The sequence below is a fragment of the Gossypium arboreum genome, chromosome 6 (genome assembly GCF_025698485.1).
Source record: "Gossypium arboreum isolate Shixiya-1 chromosome 6, ASM2569848v2, whole genome shotgun sequence".
In the NCBI taxonomy this organism is placed as follows: domain Eukaryota; kingdom Viridiplantae; phylum Streptophyta; class Magnoliopsida; order Malvales; family Malvaceae; genus Gossypium; species Gossypium arboreum.
In genome coordinates, this window is record NC_069075.1 from 138,893,177 (window position 1) to 138,905,877 (window position 12,701).

The window sequence follows — 12,701 nt, forward strand, 5'->3', positions numbered from 1 at the left end:
CCATGATGATCTTTCAAATACTCTATTCCTTTAACACGCACAAAACATCTGATGACTTAAGCTCACAGTCAACGTTTAGTTGAAGAAGACATAAATGCATGGTGTGAATATTTAGACTGAGGCTGCTTCTTGTGATTTGATTATGACCTTCATGGCTTGAATGAAGATCAGATGGAAGAAGAGCAAAGCGAGTTTCGATACTGGGATGAACTACTTCCTGATGTATTGGGGTTGATCTTCAGTTACCTGTCCTTACAAGAGTTACCAACAATCATTCCCTGCGTTCGCAAATCCTGGAGAAAGGCAATCACAGGTCCCTATTGTTGTCAAGGTATAGACCTTGCTAAATGGAGCCGTCGCTGCCTGTCCCACCATCTTGATCGGATGCTTCCAATGCTAATCACAAGAAGCAATGGAGGCAATCACAGGTCCTTATTGTTGTCAAGATATAGACCTTGCTAAATGGAGCCGTCGCTGCCTGTCCCACCATCTTGATCGGATGCTTCCAATGCTAATCACAAGAAGCAATGGTTCTCTCCGCAGCCTACATGTTTCAGGTCTTCAGAATGATACCATCTTCTCATTCATCACAAAGAAGTTTTACTTGCTCTTACCCTTTTCACAAATTGCTTTTCTCAGTAACGTATGAGTCTCAGCTCATTAATGACACCCTTTTACGCCATTAAATTATTAACCTTGATGTGAAATTGTGTTTTTCTTTGTTGCCCTTGCATTTGCAAGTGCTGGCTCCCTTCAGCTTTTACGACTGCCACGAAGTGAAATGAGTGGTTGGATAGTAGACCAAACCGCCCAAAGGCTCTCCACAATCTTAGATTTGAATTACTGTCGCAAAATCGATGCCTATACTATAAAGGCCATTGGAAAGCACTGTAAACTTCTTGTCACTCTGCCGCAACTAGCACCTACTGGATTCGGCTATCACTTTCCCAACCGACGATCAGGCGGATGCAATAGCTACAACAATCCCTAAGCTAAAGCACCTACTCGAGTTGGCTTTTTATCCTATCAGCACTGAAATTGTTTCCTATCAGCACTGAAATTGTTCTAAGCATTCTTTCTGGGTGTCCCCAGCTTGAGTTTTTGGATATAGTAGGTTGCATTGGTGTGGAACTTGATCATGAGTTCCTTGAACAAAAGTCCCAAGTTAAAGATTTGGGGACCTATTCTAGAGAAAAATAATTGGGATGATCGTGTGGAGCTTGTTTCTATTTTATTTACCACTACGAAATTTGTTGTTTCATTCTCATATTTTCCTTGATTTTCAATATACATATAGTATAAATGTTAAATGCAATTATTTTGACAAATAATAAGAAACTTTATTTTTTAATATTCTTCATGTCCGTGGTTGCCCTCTCTCCAAAGTTCAAACTTGGATCTCAAAATAATAAGAATTTTAACTCTAAAAGTTTGAATCAAATAATAGTGTAAATTCAGCAATGTCAAAGCACACTTCCAAACAGAGTTGTTAAAACCTTTCAAACATGAAAAATCAAAAATGAAACATGTTCCTTTTGATTTGTTTTCAACTTTGATATCATAATCTAACTGGGTTTTAAGTGGGCTGAAATTAAGTTGCAATTGAAGGTTTAGATGCAGCAGAAAGTCTGGATCTTTTCTTGGCTAAACTTTCGCTACGTCGTTCTCTCTGTTCCTTCAATCTCTGGGCAAGTAGCTTCTGGTACTCCGCAGCATCGGCCTTTGCCTTTGCAATTCTCTTCTTTTTCTCAGCTATTCTTGCTCTCTTCCTCTGCAAAGTTAATGGAGTGACCAATCTCTGGATCTTGGGAGCTTTACTGGCTTTCTTTCCTGTATTGCAGGGAGAAAAAATATATAATCATCTAATAGGCATAAACACCACTGCAATAGGCAATGAAAACAGCGCATGCATTTTTAGCTTGAAATAGCTCGACCCCTTTAAAGATCTACGGTCAACATTAATCGTACAAGAGATGATAATACTTGAAACCCTACCTGATTTTGTCGTGAAAGATCGACGGTAAGTGTTGACGTACTTCCGGACATCATCCTCCTTTGAGAGATTGAAGAGTTTACGAATCTTTGATGCCCTCTTGGGACCCCTCATTCTTGGTTTCTCAGTATCAGTGAGCCCAGGAAGATCATTTTCACCCTTTTTCACAATTACCAAGTTGAGAACAGAGAGATCTTGACTCACAATGCATCCTCGAACAGACTTCCTCCTCCTCTCTCCGTTGCGCCTACCATATCCTCGGAAGCAAGGGGTCCCTGGAGAGAAAATATTATGACTTACAGACTTAGTAATGCATACCATAAATGCCAGTAAATTTGCTACCATCAGACAAATTCAATCCTTCAGATGGCCTTAAACAGTAAGGATCAACCTCTGTGGAGCAAGAGACGGACACGACCAGGAGTTAACACTCCCTGTTTCATTGGGAATCCCTGCTTGTCACATCCTCCCTTGATTTTGAAAACATAGCCCTTGAATTCCTGCCAAAAAAGTAAAACGTCTTTTATGAAACTAAGAACAAACAATAAGACTCCATTGAATCCAATTTTGGAAAAAGTATACCTCTCCAAGAGCATCTCCGCTGACCTCTTGTGAGATTCTCTTGTCAAAAAATGCTCGGCTGTACAGTATAAAAACAAGAAATCCATGGTGAACAAACAATGCATAAGTACTTTAAACACAAATTACACTAGTAACCAAACGAGGCATAAGTACTTTAAACAAGACCAACTGCTTAACCCATAACCTGCAATGATCTTAGTCTCACCGTATCATTATCCATTACACCAAATTAAACACAAATTACAAGTTCATAATAAATTATATTCAAAATGTCATTGCCCAGCTCAAACGCCAACATTGTAATTAACAAATCACGAGTTACAGCTGTTAGCTATGCCCGGCATGATTCCACCTATTGAACTTTAGAAAGCATAAAGAAACCCAAATAAGCTTTTTAGGCGAGTTACTTCTGCTGTTCAAGCTAGTTCTCCTCATATAGTAATTAAATCAAATGGGGGGAAAAAAAAAGGGTTCTTTGTATCAGTTACAGAAATAGCCTAACACACTAGTATGCTAGAAAATTGGCTACAAATGCTGATTATTTTGGAATAAAACATTTCAATTATCCAGGAAAGAAATGCCTATGCAAAAAAAGTTTAAGCAATCCAACAAGGTCCAAGATACAAATTTTGCTTTATTTACTTCATTGTCTTTATTGGTTCAACACCTACGCATGCCAAATTCAAGTTCCAAAATAAAGCTAAAGAAAATTGAAAGATAAGCATATAATATATAAAGAGATAAGCAAGGAAACTTACAGTTTCTGGTCATCGTCGATTTCTAGCTTCTTCTGGCATCCCGTAGTGGGGTTGGCGATATTGAACTGCAAAGAGAAAAAAAAAACAATAATAAAAAGAAAGGGTGCACGGTTAAATTTTAAACTTCGAAAAGCTTGTTTTTTTTGTGTAAGCAAGGTACATTCATGGTTGAGAGATAGAACCTTCATGGCTGGCGGCGGAGCAGAGGCGGTGGCTCAAATCACTTCGATTTCTTCCTTCTGCTTAGGGTTTTCAAAAACGAGTTCCCTCTTTCTAATTTAAACCCCACGGGAGAGCAGCTTTAATGTATTTCACTGGATCATTGGAATGATTCTTTCCTTTCTATCATTACCGTACACGTGGACAAGAACAGTAGGCTGAGTTTTGGCTTTTGAGAATTGTAATTAAAGAGATACAAAATTTATATTTTAAAATTATTAATTATTATTAGTATGATAAAAATAATTTTTAAATAAGTAATAAAAATAAAATCAAATTATCATATGTAATTACGTTGGTTTAAAAGGTAATTGATAATACAATTACGAGATAAAAATAACAAGAAAAATAAATATCATTTGCAATTTTATCTAATTGTTTTAATGCATATTTATCGGATTATTCTCTTTTCAATATTTAACATATGCTCATTATCATCATTTGTTGGTCCTTGGTCGAACTCCTCATCATCTGAATTTAAATTTGCATCTGCATCATTAATGTTATTAATATCTCATTCTTCTATGTACTATTTAAAGTATGAATTATTTTAATTCCATATATGATAAAATTGTGAAACATGCAACATACTAATACGATTCAACATTTTTTATGCTATACTAAGATGATTTTGTTAATATGAAAAAAAAAATTTAGAACAATAAATGTCTTCTCAACCACATTTTGAAGTTCTAAATGTCACAAACTAAAGAGTTCGTGAGTTATTTATGGTAATTGTGTCTGACCTCATTTTCTTAAATGATATTATACCTTACGATATGGTGCAAGAAAATATTTTCTATTTGCATAATTCACATCGACCTAATAATATTTAAATTCATAATCTAAATAATATGGAGCTTTAATTATATTAACTTACATAAAGTTAATTTGGTGACAAACTTATACTAGGTCATGTCCCATTAATTAAAATAACATGTAATCTTTATAAAAATTTATAAATTGTCCAAAACTTTCATAACATTTCTTATAAATAATATTTTTTACAGTAAATTTAGAAAACTATTTTTATAAATAAGTTATGATAAAAAATTATAAAAATTTTTATGAATAAGTATAATATTTTTATAATATATAGCATAAATACATAAATAAGTTATATTCATATTCCTACTGTGTAAATTATTTTTTTACAATAAAATTTTTGCTATAACTTTAAAATTTTATCAAGTTTAATTATTATTTTTTGTTATAACTTTATAAAACACACAAATTATTGTTATAATTGACTTTTAGGATATATAATATAAGAAATTTTTTTACCACAATTATCTCAAACACTCATACATATCTATGAGTATAATGTAATTTTATAACTTGTATAATAATATTTTTAAAAAATAAAATTGGGCGTACTTACATATGTAATTACTCTAATTCTCACTCTTAAGAATTGAAAAATGTAATTGGATGCTGCAATGCACCTAGTTCAATGAGACCCTCAAATTACAATGATTACATTAAACATATTATATTTTGTGTAATTACAAACAATTACGCCCAAATTCAATTACTGCATGACTTTTTTAAATATTACCTAACTATTTTAATTCGCTTTATTTAAATTATATGTACTTAAAATCACTCAAATTTAAAAATAATTCAAACAAATAACTTGTAATGCTTTAAAGCATGCTTTTAATCTTGAAAATTTAAATTGCTAAATTTGCCCCAATTCGAAATCAAGTCAATTTATTTGCCGATAAGTAGGTGATAAAAGAGAGACTCCAACATGTTTTCACGATCATTGCAGTCATATGACACTCTCATCTATCAAGAAAATAGAATGGTGATACATTAGTCTTTATGGAAATCTTTACCGTTGTGGCAAGAGAAATAATTCTAACTTACTCTAGCAAGCTAAAGAAAAAGATTCCTAAAAACCATAGATTGACGATCAAATCGAACAAGCACGTCATAAATTTAAAAAAAAAAAAAAACCCCTGAAAAAATCAACTATAATATGTGAAAGGTATTTACTTACCCAACCATTTAAACCCACTGTTTATTCCCTTTGTTAAACCCCAGCTGTTCCCAATAACCTTTATATTTCAATATTCGTGAGATCAATTTTTTATAAAATATTAAAATGGATAAAATTACTAAAAATAAATCCATTTAATTATTTTAGACACCCACTTGTTTTAATATTTCCTAGAGTTTTATATTTTACTAATTAATATTTGTCACGTATCATAATTTTAGCATGTCTAATAGTGTTATACTATTAATTGTTGATGTCATGTTATCGTATGTTAACAATGTTACAATAAAATATTAAAATGTGTCAAGAATTTTAAGTTTAGATATTTATTAAATAAAAAATATGAATAAAAACTTTATTATTAAAATTAACATTTACGAAGATAATTATATGTAATAAATAAATTCAACTATTATTTTTCAAACTAACATGCTAATTTGTTAACTTTTATAATTTCAACCTATTATCTCGCATCATCCACCGTCAGACTATCAAATATACAAAATATCTTACAATTTCTCTTTCTTAATTTAAATTTCCTCAAAAACAACAAAAAAAATTTCACAGAAATCCAAGCAAAGTTTCAAAATAAAGAAACATCATCTGTCACCATCTACCATTGGACCGCTACATGCTCGAGACGTTGTACCTCTACATCCCTACCATTCAAATCTTCAAGTGGTAAACCCCAGCCTCTTAAAAATGTATGATCCTAAACTTTTTTCAAGTATCACATTCGACAAATTGAAAGTACATATCCTATGTTGGAAGATTTGATAAAGTATTAGATTTTTTTTGAAAAACGAATTTCATTGTGCTTTACCTCAAATTACTTCTATTAAAATTTGTATGAAAGAAAAAATAATACCGAGCAACACATTAATCTTTAATTCATTATTGTAAGGAGATCAATTATAACGATGAACAAATAGTTCTTATACAAATTAAGAAAATATTAACAAAATTTTAGGCTTGATTGATAAGCTTTGGCCCGACCCGAAAAATGGACCTAAATTTTTGTCCAAGCTCGATTCAAATTATAAATGCTAAACTCAGGCTCGAATCGAACCTGACCGACCTATATTAAAGCCTATAGTATCGATATTGTAGATAATGTATCGACACTTGCTATGAGGTATCAATACCTAAGGGAGGGTATCGATACTTTGCTAAGGCTATCCAAGTTAGGCCCGGGCCAAAAAAGCTTTTCTGAGGCCCAACCCATTTAGAAAATGGGCCTTATTTTTTTTTTGTCCAAGTCTATTTTCAGGCCTATATTTTTACCCAAACTCTCCCACTTTACAGAGTGATTTTACCCATGGACAAATCTAGTTTGTGTAACAACCCGAAAATTGGTGGTGTTGAAAAAATTCAATTTCAAGACTCCGATTTCGTAAACCAAGATCATAAATATTTTTATTAGATATTTATGGAATAATGTTCTAAATAAATTGAATTTTAGATTAACAATTCTATTGAATTAATAATTAATTAATATACAAAGATTAAATTATAAAAGTAGGAAAAGTTCAGTTGCCATTAACTTTTAATTAAGAAATGAACCAAATTATTATGTCATTAAATTGATTAATATAAAATATAGTTTAAATTAAGTAAAAGGAAATAGAAAGAAAAGAAGCTTAACGCTATTTAGAAAGAAAAATTATATTATTATTTAAGTCAATGGGGAGAATGATATCATCTTCTTCCCCACTCACCCAAAGCAAACAGAAAGAAAATAAGCTTAACGCTATTTAGGGATTTTGGAAGCTTTAACCTTAAAATTCAAATAAGTACTTGGTTATTTTTTTTAACTTTTATGTTATTGAAAATCTGGGGGTTTAATCTAGTTGATTTATGTGTTATTTTTCAAATCTGTTAAAATTTTTAAAAGTTGCTATTGTTAATTACTTGAAGTTTTTTGTATTAAACTGTTAGATTTTAAATTTAGATGTGAAGGTTATTTTCATTGCATGGCAAATTTAAAGACGTCACAAGGAAAGAATTATATATATATATTTAGACTAATTATTTTAATAGTTTTTCAATATATTAATTGAAAAATCTTATAGATTAGTAATACTTGCCACTTAAATATCGAAAACTTAAATTTTGAAATAATGATGAAGGACTGTATGAAATTGTGATTTCATGTCATCCCTATCCTTTTCTAATAGGAGAATGACAAATAAAAAATTTCATCTTTCTTAGTTTGTTTGAATTTTTTTCCAAGAGGAAAATTTTGATTTGTAATGGTTATTCTCGTTTTAATAGTGTTAAATATTTCTATAAATAAAACAAATTTAATAATAATTGAGTAAACTTAATATTAGCAAATAAATAAGATAACTGTATTGAGTAAAATTTAAGAATGTCAAAACATAACATAGACATTTTGGTTTCTCCAAAGAGGGTGATAATAATAAAGTAAAACATCTATCCTAAACTCTAATTATACTCTTTCGAGGGCGAGATCCAAATGTAAGGAGAAAGATCTTTGTGCGAGGATTTGAATTGATAATATTTTTCCAAGCTTCCATCTTTCAAATGAAAAATACCAATATCTCGAGGACCCAATATCTCATATGTATCCCTATCAATAAAATCATCCGTGAAATATATAGAATTAGGCTGGCCTTCGGGAAAATCCAAAGCTGAAACTGCTAAGGTCCTATTATCACCCACAAAAACTATATCTCCATCTATACTCTCTACCTCTTTCTTTTCTAACAATTTACTGTTTTCATCATCTAAAATCAACTTGAAAACTGTGAATTTTTTTGTCCAATGAACACTTCTTTCACCAACCTCTTCAAAATCTAAATGTTTATGGATGGAGTATAAATTTCCCATAGATGACTTAACAAGATATACTCTAAATGAATGATTCTCAAGCCTTAGAATTGTTGGCACGAGTGTGTTCAATTTTGGTGACTTTGAACTTTCATCATCTTCTACACCATTAACATCGAACCATACAAGATTGTTGTAGTGCCCTATAGCATAAACCAAACCTTTATGGAAAAGAATATCAAGGAAAAGAGATTGATCTTCATCGACATCCATGTATATCCAATTTTCTTGGCAAGGTCTGTAGAAGGCTAATCTGCCATAAACACTATAAATTACGACAACTACAAAATTATTTGGATGCAACAAGGGATCATCTGATAACACAACCTTTAAAATTTTATATGTGTAATGTCCACTATCATATGCCATGCTGTCAAACTGAGGAAGATGAATGCTAAGGTTTTCAAAAGGATTTGAAAGAGTTATATTGAAGCTCTCATCCACTGTGGCTAACCAACCATAACAAGAACCACAGTATCTCCATGTGTAAGGCTTAGGAAATTCAATCTCAGCAATTTTTGATTTGGCTTGTATGCTGTATATTTTTCGCTTTGTGGCGCTCTTTTTGGATGGAATCATCAGCATTGGAACTAGATTTGTGGACGATCGCCTCTTGATGTCGAGAAAAGTATTAAACAGTGAATGCCAATATTTGCTAACAACACTAAATTGAACCCGACTGATAGGTTCATCTATTTTCTCAAGAATAGTAAGAAGGCAGAGTTCTGGTAGATATTCCCAATCTGGCACAGAATTCCCCATACTTGTTCCTTCAAAAAACCAGTAGCAGCTTGGTCCCTACAAATAATTCAATAAAAATAAGAGGGTGACAAAACTATGTATTTTCAGCAGTTATATGGATATTTAAAGCGTGCAAATATTAGATTTTTAAATGTATAGTGTGTACTTATATGGACTTCTAAGTGTTATTTTTCTACTTAAATTAGAATATTAATACTCTTCCGCTTTTAGAAATTGAAATCAATTGTAAGTTTATTTAAATTAGGTTTCTATAATAGTTATTTGCTATTCCTTATTAAAATATTCCTTAATTTGTTTTTTATTTCCGTGTTGTTATTTCACTGGATTACAATCTTCAACTACTATTTTTAAGTGAATAAAAGATTAATCAACTTCTATGTGATGAAATGTCTGATTTCTATTCTGTTTCTTCACCACCGATTACTCATTCGGTGTTTAAGGAGACCTTCACGCTCCCCACTTTGCCCTCTCCCATTTTCTCACCTGAAAAAAGCGGACAATCCCTCATCGTAGCGTCAGGTAAAACATTTTCTCCCTCCGTTCCTTCCATATTCCTCTCTTCCAATTTTTCTGCCATCTTTTTTCTGCTTTCTTTTTCTTTTCCTCTCTTCCGTTTCTTTTTCTTGATCTATAAAATTCCATCGGTTGTTGGAAAGAGCAAGAGGGTTCTTAGAGGGGGAATTGAAATCTAAATCGAAAACTGAAAATGTTGAAGGTAAATCGGGTGATAAACCGGGCACGAGCTTCGATTTCAAATTGTCAATACCTCCTAAGTCATGACCCAAAGATTTCCCCTTCACCTACTCAACATTTCCCTTCAAAATCATCCATTCGCTTCTTCGATATTTACAAGGCAATTCCTCCATCTCCCCCTTTTTAACTCTAAAATATTTGATTTTTTAAGTTATAGTTCTTTTTAACTTTTTTTCTTGTGTGTGCAGCTTGCAAGCAAGGAAAAAATGGAGAAAGAACGAGCAAGACTGTAAGTTTAAGCTTTGTTTGTTTATTGAAATTTTGTTAGGTGCTCTGTTTTCCATGAAATTTAATATAAATAATTGTTTTAATTTCATTTAGGGTAGTCCTGATGAATTGAATAGAGGATATTTTGATGATATGTCTGAGCTAAAGCAACACGTGGTAAGGTATTAACTGATTTGTTCTTTTTATATACATATAGGCTATATCATTTGCAAATCTGTTCAAATTAGTTGAATTGCAACTGATTTCTGAGTAAAATTAATGTTACTTTCTGTAAACATTTTTTTTCCTGGTAGATTGCATTGGCAAATAAGATTCTAATTCCCGGAATTGCAGCAAGGAAGTTTCCTGCCATGGATGTTATATATTCTGATGGTAGAAAATCAAAGCTGCCGATTGTTTTTGATGCAAGTGGCGTTGATTCTAGCAAGTTGGCTGTCCCTGAAGGATCTTTAGTCTGTCTACCATTTAGAGCAAACTCTCAGGTATGGTTTCCTTTTTCTATGTTTGTTTTGGATTAAATTTATGTATTTCTTAATGATGTTATAAATCTTCCATTTTTATCATGATAAGAGAATGTTGAATAGATAGTGCATTGCTTTAAAATTGTGATAAGAGGCATATCAGCGACTCCATAGCAATGGAGGGGTTAGCACTAAATTGCAATCATGAAAACAACAAAAACATGAGAAACAAAAGATGTTGTTGGTTGCTAACTTTTCTTTTCTCTTGTTTCTGGTTATTGTTGTTGATGATGCATTTTAACTCCTTTTCCTTGTCAGGCTATGGTCGATTCTTGGAGCAAGCCTTTTTATGACGCCTTTAGTGAGTCCAAGAGCGTGTAGCTATATGAGGTTCTATGTTTTTGCTATTTAACTTTTCATTCCTTTTTGGCATGTGTGGTGAATCAACTATTCTCAGTTTTCTGTTGCTAGAAGGAACTTATAGTTACACGCATCTGTAGTCAATAATAATAACAAACAAATAAAACAGCGAACAAGAATAGAAGATAACCATGCTGGTATGACTTATGAGTTATGACCGTCCTAGTTGAGCTTATAGCTCATCAGACTAGCCTATAATTAATAATGCAGTTGTCCTTTTATTTACTGTATTTGAATGGAAATTCTTGGCAACTGATTTTATGTTTTATATAAGTTATTTGTTAAAATAGTCGTGTTTGGAAATTATTATGTGTTACTAAATGATAATATATTTGTTGTTATCATGTATCTTTTATAGACTCTTGGCTCGTATGCTTGAATCCCATTAAACGACAGTTTCTTCAATTTATGAGGAAATCTAGTGATGGAGCGAAGGATGCTCTTCAGAGGCATAGTGTTTATTCATTTGGTGATCATTATTACTTCCGAAAGGAACTTAAGATACTGAACCTTCTAACTGGGTAATCAAAAGTTTCTTATATCCTAATCAATAACATAACTAATATTCATACAATTCTGTTTTGTTAGTTTGAGAAGATGCTTTTTCACTTGTTTGAAGGTATATTTTCCTGCTTGACAAATTTGGTAGAATAAGATGGCAGGGCTTTGGTTTGGCAAAGTAAGAAGAGTTGTCATCGCTTTCTTATTGCACGAAAGTTCTTATGGAGGAAAAATAGATAGCCTGGCATTTTTTAGGTACCGTATTATCTTAATGGGTTAATCTCCATTTTTGCATTCAAGAGATACTAGTGTCAAATGAAAATAATGATGTGCTTTGTTGGAAACATGGTCCCGTTTGCTGTTTTCTTTTAGATTTCTGCAAACAAGCAAAGCCTTAGGTTTTCCATTTTGGGAGAGCGAGTGAAAAGTAAAGAAGTATCCTTATGCTAGTGTCAATTGTAAGTTTATTTAAATTAGGTTTCTATAATAGTTATTTGCTATTCCTTATTAAAGTATTCCTTAATTTACATATATATATTTTTTATTTTCGTGTTGTTATTTCACTGAATTACAATCTTCAACTTCTAGTTTTAGTGAGTAAAGGATTAATCAATTGGAAGTTAATTTAAATTGGGTTAAGGAATAGGAGAAATAAGTCCTTGAAACTGTCCACTACAAAACTTTAATATCTATTTTTATCTTTGTGCCATAACTTTAGGTAAAAATTATATTTGTTTGTATTGCAAAATTCCTAATCTGTTGATAATGAATGGTGGCAATAAACTTTGTAAAATATTTTTCTACGATTGAGATTCCACCATTGATGGAGCGGTCATGGATGTTGTTGTTTCTCTCGAGCTTATACTGTTGATTGATGAAAATGGTTGGAATCTTCGATACAATAGAATCTACGAGCCATTTCACTCTTGATTTTGTTTCATCGAATGCTTTCAATTCATTTTTTGCAATTGTAATCGGGTGCTTCAGTTGCTTCTAAAGCTTGTTTCAGCCATTTTTAACAGCAACTCGAGTAGGTCTTTTGTTCGAATCTTGCAACAATACAAACTCTACAAACCCAAATATTTGCAATACAAATATATCAAAACTCTAAATTTCTTTCTAGCCCTCGAACAATCTATCAAAGTCCCTAACCTAAATTTCTCAGC

The 12,701-nt window shown here is 32.0% G+C and overlaps 3 protein-coding genes and 1 pseudogene across 3 annotated transcripts; 2 read left to right on the top strand and 2 right to left on the bottom strand.

Moving 5' to 3' along the window:
• Positions 1-171: 171 nt before the first annotated feature.
• Positions 172-1,245, top strand: LOC108485222 (F-box protein FBW2-like; annotated as a pseudogene).
• Positions 1,246-1,415: 170 nt separating this feature from the next.
• LOC108484322 (40S ribosomal protein S6-like) lies at positions 1,416-3,673 on the bottom strand. Its single transcript, XM_017788069.2, has 6 exons — positions 3,516-3,673; positions 3,334-3,398; positions 2,576-2,633; positions 2,385-2,493; positions 1,996-2,268; positions 1,416-1,830 (listed from the first exon to the last, which is right to left on the bottom strand). The coding sequence occupies exons 1-6, from the start codon at positions 3,519-3,521 to the stop codon at positions 1,592-1,594; spliced, it is 750 nt and encodes a 249-aa protein (XP_017643558.1). The 5' UTR covers positions 3,522-3,673; the 3' UTR covers positions 1,416-1,591.
• Positions 3,674-8,005: 4,332 nt separating this feature from the next.
• LOC108485221 (putative F-box protein At5g55150) lies at positions 8,006-9,172 on the bottom strand. Its single transcript, XM_017789059.1, has one exon. It carries the CDS (start codon positions 9,170-9,172, stop codon positions 8,006-8,008), a length of 1,167 nt encoding a protein of 388 aa, XP_017644548.1.
• Positions 9,173-9,458: 286 nt separating this feature from the next.
• On the top strand, positions 9,459-11,337 carry LOC108484432 (uncharacterized). Its single transcript, XM_017788212.2, has 5 exons — positions 9,459-9,691; positions 10,114-10,154; positions 10,247-10,309; positions 10,447-10,635; positions 10,933-11,337. Exons 1-5 carry the CDS (start codon positions 9,559-9,561, stop codon positions 10,993-10,995), a joined length of 489 nt encoding a protein of 162 aa, XP_017643701.1. The 5' UTR covers positions 9,459-9,558; the 3' UTR covers positions 10,996-11,337.
• The last annotated feature ends 1,364 nt before the right edge of the window (positions 11,338-12,701 follow it).